We start from the raw sequence: 8,202 nt of genomic DNA on the forward strand, positions 1-8,202 counted from the left end.
CACATAAACATCATGCCTGTGGAGGCAAGACAAACAAAACCCATTTTCCTACATTTTTAGTATATACTGTTCCTGCCTCTGGAACAAGGACCTGCCTGCAGGATCCCACTTTGCAACTTGAAGCTGGTGGCAGGAAGGGATCACAAGCTGGCACAATACAGAGTTAAAAACGACCGCACCCACGCAAATTCATGACCATTACTTTTTCTCTCCTCCATCAATCAAGTGAAAACACTTTTGAAAATTCAATAAGCACGTCATGTAGAATGGAAACACACTAAAATGAATTTGAAAAAGGCCAATTTCTGGATGATTTGTATGTATGAACTTCAGCAGCCTGGTTTGTTCACAAATAATTTTATTCTTTTAAATAGAAAAAAGAAGAATCTGTCTAGACTAAAAAAGGTTGGTTATAAAATAGCATAAAAGCATAGGAGCATGTGTCATTATACTGAGGCATTATTTTCCTCCTACTAAAACACTTAACACAAGATCACAAAATGAAAGATCTGTATTCTAAAGCTGCATCCTGGTCTCCAAAGTAGCAGATGCTCTATCAGACAGGCAGGATGCCACACACAACAAGTCTTAATGAAAAACAGCAAACAAGGGCTGAAACTGCATAAAAACTGGCTAAGCCAGGCAACTGATTGTCATAAAAAAATATGAAACAGACTGGAGAAGTTTAGGAGCACAAGTTAAAAATTAACCCTAGATGTTTCATCTCCTAACGTAACTTAGTCATAACATAACAGTCATTGAATTTATTTATAAATGTAGGCCATCTCTAGGACTGTAGAGGAAAAAACGTTACCATCTTTTCAGAGAGGATCAGAGACAACACATCCAATAGCTGAATCTGTATTTCACTCCACATACAAATTCACTCCTAATTAGGTGTCAGTGCAAACCATTGTACCTATCAGTGTTCCATCACAGATAGTAGCAGCAGTAGTGCTGGCGACAGACTTGGCGTCTGTCTTCTCAGCGGTCTGTGGTTCTTCCTCCTGTATTCTTCTCTGCGTAGTTTGTAAAACTACTTGAATTTAGTTCCATACGTGTATTTGTGCCTCATGCCAAAATTAAAAACACATACTTGTATTTCTGAGAAAAGCAAAGATTAATCTTCACCTCAAAAGATTACTAGCTGGGAAGGAATTTTAGTGTAAAGAATACGTTTCACTCGCATTTAACACTATATTAACTGGAAGCTGTTGTACCAGTACAGATCAGCTTTTGCTATACAATGAACTTTCTTGAATCCAGTCATGATAGTAAGAAAGATATTATTTCAGCACTTGGTACATCACACTGTACAGTATAAAGAAAAGGGTAAAATCTTAAAAAAAAAAAACCAAACAACAAAACAACAAAAAAAACCCAAACAAAAACCACAACCAGACTTCCTATTTTTCACTATTTCAAGTCAGGTGGATTTGCTACACTTGGGAGGACTAGTCCCTAAAATTAAAGTGCTTTTCAGAGCATTGGCATCCGAAATCTCGAACATGAGAGACAACTACAAGTAAAATCTGTTGTCGCTATACATAACATATAGCAGCAGTACAGACATCAACACATGTACTCATTAAGTGTCTGATTTTTGATACTATCTTGAGCATCGCACAATTTAACAGTGCATAGTACCCCCTACCTCCAGTGTACAATCAAATGCTTTAGATTCATTCAGTATTGTTGCAGGTGGTTCTGGACGCCTTGTCTGCATGATCTTCTGTTTGGGATTTTTTATTTCATCTTCCTCTTCTGTCTCACTTTCACAGACATGGACAACTACACTAGGAGTTGATTCCGTTCCTGCGTGAAGCTCATACTTTTCCCCTGAAGAACAGCAAACAAAAATCATGCTAAAAACATCCCCAAGGAAAAGCGTTAAGCCACTTTATCTCAACAACTCCCTAATATCTGCAGTGACACAATTAAATATTCATTTATTCCCATCTGTCCTAGTTTCAGCTGGGAAAGAGTTAATTTTCTTTCTAGTGATTGCTGTGAAAGGAATGTCAATAATACCTATTGGGTTTAGTTGTTGCTAAGTGATATTTACACTATTCAAGGACTTTTTTCAGCTTCCCATAGAAGAATAGACAGAATGATGGAATGGCCAATGAAATATTCCATACCATAGGTGTCATGCTCGGTATATTAATGGGGGTTACCCGGAGCAGCAATCCACGATCACTGTTCCAGACAGTGCCAACTCACCAGGCAGTGAAAGTGACCCCAGGCATTATTATTATTATTATTTTTCCTTTTCTGTTATTGTTTCTATTAAACTGCCTTTATGTCAACCCATGAGTTTTACTTGTCCCTTTCCCTTCCTTCCCGCCCCCCCGCCCCTCACTTCTTGGTGGGGGGATAAAGGAGGGGGTGGGGTGGGGGTGGTCTATGTGATCGAGTGGCTGCGTGATTCTAGTTGCTGGCTGGGGTTAAACCACAACACCATCTCATCTTTAATTTGTTCAACTTCCACACTTCACCAGACCTATTAAATGTTTTTAAATAGTCCCTGTATCTGTTACACTGTACTCTGAATACAATCAGTCTTTTAATTGATATTTAAAATAAGGGAGGGATGGGTGTAAAAAACTATCGTGAAACACTGAAGACATCAGAATACAAGCAACACAAATTTTTAACAGACATCATTTATGCTGTGCGTTTATATGACATTTCTAATGAAAAGATACAAAAGCATTTGAAAACATTAAGCCTCCTGATTCCCTGCTTTTCACAGAATGCAAACAGCATGTTTCCTAGGATGGCTCATAAAGACGTTTGATGATTAAACACAAAAAGTACATACTAGCATCCTTAATAACTGGAGCTGTCCATGTGGAAGAGACTGAACTTTTAATTTCTTTTCTTGTTTGTTACTTAATACTGAGACTATGACAAAATTCAATACGTGGATGTGATGCAGCCAGTACCACGCAATCCAGTTCCGTGCTATACTTTCAATGAATGAATGAAGTAAAAAACGTGATGGATCATTTTATTCAAGTAAGAAACATCACATAAGACAGACACATAAGTTTCGTCTCACAGAAAGACAGACAAGTAGATAAATTCCCTCAATAACTATTTTTGAAGTTAAGTAACACAACAAAAGCAGGTAATTATTCCTACCTGGTCCCAACTTGGAGACAGCACAAAGCAAGTCATAGTTTATCAGGGGAGTTGCATCTTCACTCTGTTTCCATCCAACTGGTGGAGATGCAGGTGGTGATATCAGGAACTGTTTAACAGGTTGCGGTGGAAGGAGGTAGGACTTGTCACCGATTTCACTGGATACATGTACCTGAAGACAAAAGCCAGGAAATACAGAATAAGATAACAAATATTAATTCTCTCTTTATTTAGTCTACCTCCCCAATAATGCATTCCCATTCTCTGTATTAGCAATGTTTAATTCAGCCGAGCTTTAAAAATCGAGGTAGTACAGCTTTTGTCATTTCTTGGTATGACACCTGGGAGAAATGCTGTAGATAAGAAACTGGCCTACGTAAGTGCTAACTATGTAGCTGTAAACGACACACACAAGCTGCTAATCCAACAAGAATACGCCTGTAAAGCACCTATTATTAAGAGATCTTTGGACCCACTTATTTTCTTTCAGCACATTTCTATTTACGTATGGGGGAATTTGGTTTGTGTCACTACCCAGTGACTGTTACATACCAATTACAATTCCGTAAGCTCAAGCGGAAAAGCAAAACTGTCCCCTAAAGCATGCATTTCTCAATGAGTGAAAGTAATACATCTCAATGTAGAAGAACGAGGTTGAAGGTAACTTCCAGTATTTATGACAAATGCAACTCACGGGCAAATGTGGAATAGAGAAGAAACAGGGACACATGTACAACATCTTAGTGTTCCATAATACCTGCGCAAAGTACAGCTTCAGCTTTTTTCCATTGAAGTCTGTTTCATGCAGCTCTATCCGTGCTCTTGCTGCTGCCTCTGGATTGCTGAAGTTTATCCTTACTCTTCTAAAGCTTTTAAACAACTGGAATGTAACTTGATTATCGTAGACGGTAAAAAGTGCTTCAAATCTTTCCTAGAGATTAAGTACAAAGATTCTCCAGACTCAAAATGAACATTTTCACTCCATGAAAACACATTTCCTTTTCACTTTCTTCTCCCAAATCCCATTCGTTTCCTTAATCGCCTAAACCTGCACATTCCATACTTCCTTCAGTTACCTCGACTTGCAAATCTGTATTCAGTGTAGCACTTCGTTGTCTCATTATTTAAATGTGAATTCCAAGAGCGCACTGATGGGAACAAGCCTGTAAAACTCTCAATACACATACTGCCACCTAGCGACAGTTACTCAAAAGTGCACATGTAAACAAAAACTGGTACTTGCACATGACCTTCACCCGAGCATCTCCAAAATTACTATGCAAATCCGTTAATTTTTATATTAGATAAACTGAAGTACTGAGTGCTTAAGGAAAATGTCAAAAGATGTAGGCAGAAGTAAATCAAGCCATTGAAATGTGTGTCCGGGGCTGACTAAGCTGAATTTCATAAAACAGATAAAAGCCACGTAATGTATCAAAGCACCTCTATTCTTCCAAGCACCAGGAAGAAGTCTGCATAGTAAGCATTCAATTTATAGATATAATGTGCAATTCTGACCTATTCTAAACTAATGTCTTGGCTATGACAATACACTTAGATAAGCTTGCTGACAGTATAATCAGTACACTTTACAAACTATATTTAAAACAAAAAAAAATTAAATTTTAAATTTGTGGCTAAATTTACAAGTGGTTTAATGTGGCAACTAATTATCCCAGTATCATTAGAGAAAAAGCTAGTACACCTTTCTTGATACACCTCGTATGCACAGACATACTGAGGGAATACTTTCATAGAAAAAAGCAAACGTGCATTAAAATGACAAACCACATGTAGACACATGCAAAACAATTTAGCAATGCAATATTTTCAGTGCACACTTTCTACACCAGACACATGATGAACTATGGGGCACTGCGGTTCCTGTAGCAGAGTCAAATTAGTCCAGTGCATTACTCACTGTTCCATTGATTAACTGATGCTTTACTACCTTCTTCCAAGGATAGTAACTACCAAACCAAATGGAGTGCCCCCTGCTCACAAAAGTCTTTTGAACTACAAGCTGATATAGTAGAAACAGTAACAATTTAAATTAGTCATCAGTAAGTTAAAAATTTATCTAGAAAGGGAGATGTCATCTTGCATTTTTTAATTAGATGCCATATGAATTACACACTCTTACGCATTGCCTGCTTTGTTTTCCAGTAAAAACAGCACTAATAGGCTAGAAACAGAAATAGGCTAGAAATTAACTCTTGTACTGACGTACACAGGCTAGCAACAACTTATGCCCTTTGAAGAAAGGCATTTGACACCAGGCATATACATAATGGCTAACTGACTGTATCTCATTCTCTCTATAAAACATGTAAAAGAAAAAATAAAGCATTGCATCTGAAAATAAGCCACTAAACACTCAACAGCCTTTTCTGCCACCTTTCTTTCATACCCATAGGAATACAATTACAATAAACTACAAGAGCAACAGCTCTCATTATGCAATATCCTCCTCCCTACCCAAAAAGGGGATCTGTAATCTGCTTTACAAACTGTTTATGTGACACCGTGTGCATGTTCTCAACTGATTACCATTCCTCTTATTTTGAAGGTACTATGTCCATTTGCTATGAGCGCTGCCTTAGGAATTCAGCTAACAGTAAATATTTGAAAGATTGACTTAAATATAAGTACACAATTTAGCAACTCTGAGGCACAGAGGAGCATTTCATAGAATCACAGAATGGTTTAGGTTGGAAAGGACCTTGAAGATCATTGAGTTCCAACCCCCCTGCCATAGGCCATTCCTATCTGAGACACCTTTCCCTCAGAGGTTGAAAAGTTTTCAGCAAAACTGTAGGCTTGGTAAGTACTTTTGTAAACTGAAACTGAAGAAGCCACAAATCAAAGCTTTCCTATCAGCCCCTCCTATTTTCCCTTACTCATGTAGCGTACATAATTATTCCTGATGCTCTTGGACGCATTGGGAAAGTACATATTTGACTGAATACAAATGTTAGCAAGGCAGAGAAGATTTAGTTTATTATAAGGTGTTTATAAGCCACTTTCAAGGTGTTCAAGTCAGAATGCACATCCTGCAAATTTATAATGCTCTTTTAACAGAATCCTTGCCTTGAAATAAAACATTTAAATTTGCTTTCAGATTTTATTTAAATCTGCCCCTGGATTTGGTACCTTGGATAAAAGGGGGGGGGGGGGGGGAATCAGAAGAGCTTTTCATGGGAGAAGCACTGTATATCCATTAACAATTTCAAATGCCAGAAATGTGTAGTATTATCTTGCTCTTTGGTAACTGTACTCATTCTGATCTGAGCTTATTAAGTACATACTTTGGATTGGGTTTTTCCCCCCCAATTATAATATGCAGTAATAGACTGAAAAATCCAGACAAAAATGTTCAATAGCTGTATCTATACTTACAATACTACACCCCCAATATGCCTGTCCTTACCTTTTCTTCCTGTACCTCAAACACAGCTTCATGAACACTGCAAGCAAAGAGTGAGGTAGGCAAGTCACTTAAATCCATCATCTCTTCCAAGTCATCTTCATTTTCTCCAAAAATCATCTGTTCTTCCTCTTCTTGGTCACTGCTGTAGAGGTCCGATTGGCTGTCACTCCAGGACTTCATAGTATCTCTGAGCATTGTTCACCCAAAGCAACTCTACTTTGTGTTCCAGTTTCTAATAGGGGTCTGCCATTCAAAAAAAAAAAAAAACAACAAACCCAAAACAAAATAAAAAATGAATGTGAGGATACCACATCTTCTTGCTTTGACTGTTCTTTAACACAAATAGTTTTACAAAAAAGAATAGAAATCAACATGAAACTTGTTCTCATCCACAAAACAGAAGCACTGTATCCCATTTCTGTCAATGGGATAAAGACACTGCTGTTCAAAAGCAAGATAGTCACTCAGTCAAGTAAATGAAATTTCTCCTCCCTTTACTCTGACATAAATCAAGAATTACAATATTGTTCTAGAAGTTTTTCTCCATGACACACTTTCCAGTTCATAGCAATTTCTTATTTAATAACTTAAAAGCACTTCTCAAGTAATCAGAGTAGTCTTCTGATATTTGAAGAAGTATCTTTATTTCATCAATGGGAACATATGTATACAGCAAAGTTAAAGCATCTGCCCAAAGCCTCTCCAAGCCCACGGCAGATACAGGAACAAAACCCAAGATCTCCTAATGTGAGGCTATTTCCTTCTCCTAAGAACCAGAGTATGCCTTTCCCATAGGTAAGAGTATCTACAGCCTTGAGTGAACACGTCACGGAAGAAAAAAAGTGAAAAAAAACCCAAGAGACTAAATAAAAGACTTCAAGTAACAAACTAGTTTTTACACAACAAAAAAGATTTTAATAGATCATACTCTGCCACCTATTGCTGCAAAAATCATGAGTAGGTTATCACACTACTGCATATTTTAATGCAAATCATAAAAAACGTAACTGTACCACATCTAGATTTGGAGGGGGTGTTAATTTGTGACATAACACTAAACAAAATGTAAGTAAATATATTATGTTTCATTGGCAATGATCTCATTTGAATATTTGCTTAACTAGCTTATTCTTTTCAAGCAATCACTGAGAAATGCCATCAACTGAAACCAATATGCATAAAAAAAATCCATAATAAATCTATGCTCACTCATGAGAAAAGGTTTAAGACAAGTTTTCTAATTAACAACACCCAAACACCCTCAACACTTTGTACTTAAGGAGAAATAGCACATGAGAATGAGGAGAAAAGAAAAGATTTAATACCTATTTTGAGTATTTACAAACTGCTTATGAGACACACACACAAGGTGTGATGCTATGTTAAATGAGTTAAGTTGATGTAACCTCAGTGTGGACATATAAAAGCTGTCTGAAGCAATGTGTGCACATGCACACATAACTGCACAGGTTCACTGTCAAACCATTACAAAGTCGTGCATAGACCTGGCTAATTTTTCCTAACACAGCAAATTTCAAAATTTTCACAGGAAACATTCCTGAGCATCACAGAAAAAGGGATGTAAATGCAAGAAAACACGTAGCTGATGGAAACCTAGTATTTTG

General features: G+C 37.2%; 1 protein-coding gene across 2 annotated transcripts; it reads right to left on the reverse strand.

Annotated features, from left to right (window-relative positions):
* Positions 1 to 341: 341 nt before the first annotated feature.
* Positions 342 to 6,799, reverse strand: RCAN3 (RCAN family member 3). Of its 2 annotated transcripts, none has more exons than XM_082494196.1 (4): positions 6,578 to 6,799; positions 3,905 to 4,078; positions 3,148 to 3,289; positions 342 to 1,839 (listed from the first exon to the last, which is right to left on the reverse strand). In XM_082494196.1, the coding sequence occupies exons 1-4, from the start codon at positions 6,770 to 6,772 to the stop codon at positions 1,631 to 1,633; spliced, it is 720 nt and encodes a 239-aa protein (XP_082350322.1). In that variant the 5' UTR covers positions 6,773 to 6,799; the 3' UTR covers positions 342 to 1,630. The 2 variants fall into 2 exon arrangements, with proteins under 2 accessions (XP_082350322.1, XP_082350321.1); XM_082494195.1 differs by having other exon boundaries at positions 3,148 to 3,319.
* Positions 6,800 to 8,202: the final 1,403 nt, after the last annotated feature.

This window comes from Vanellus vanellus (assembly GCF_965231255.1).
Source record: "Vanellus vanellus genome assembly, chromosome: 22".
NCBI classification, from domain to species: Eukaryota; Metazoa; Chordata; class Aves; order Charadriiformes; family Charadriidae; genus Vanellus; species Vanellus vanellus.

Coding starts and splice junctions, on each gene's coding strand:
- RCAN3 (XM_082494195.1), bottom strand. CDS start 6,772: ATGCTCAGAGATACTATGAAGTCCTGGAGTGACAGCCAATCGGACCTC. Junction 4,079..6,577: donor TTGAGGTACAGGAAGAAAAG/GTAAGGACAGGC, acceptor CTTAATCTCTAG/GAAAGATTTGAAGCACTTTT. Junction 1,840..3,147: donor TGTCTCCAAGTTGGGACCAG/GTAGGAATAATT, acceptor GCTGTTCTTCAG/GGGAAAAGTATGAGCTTCAC.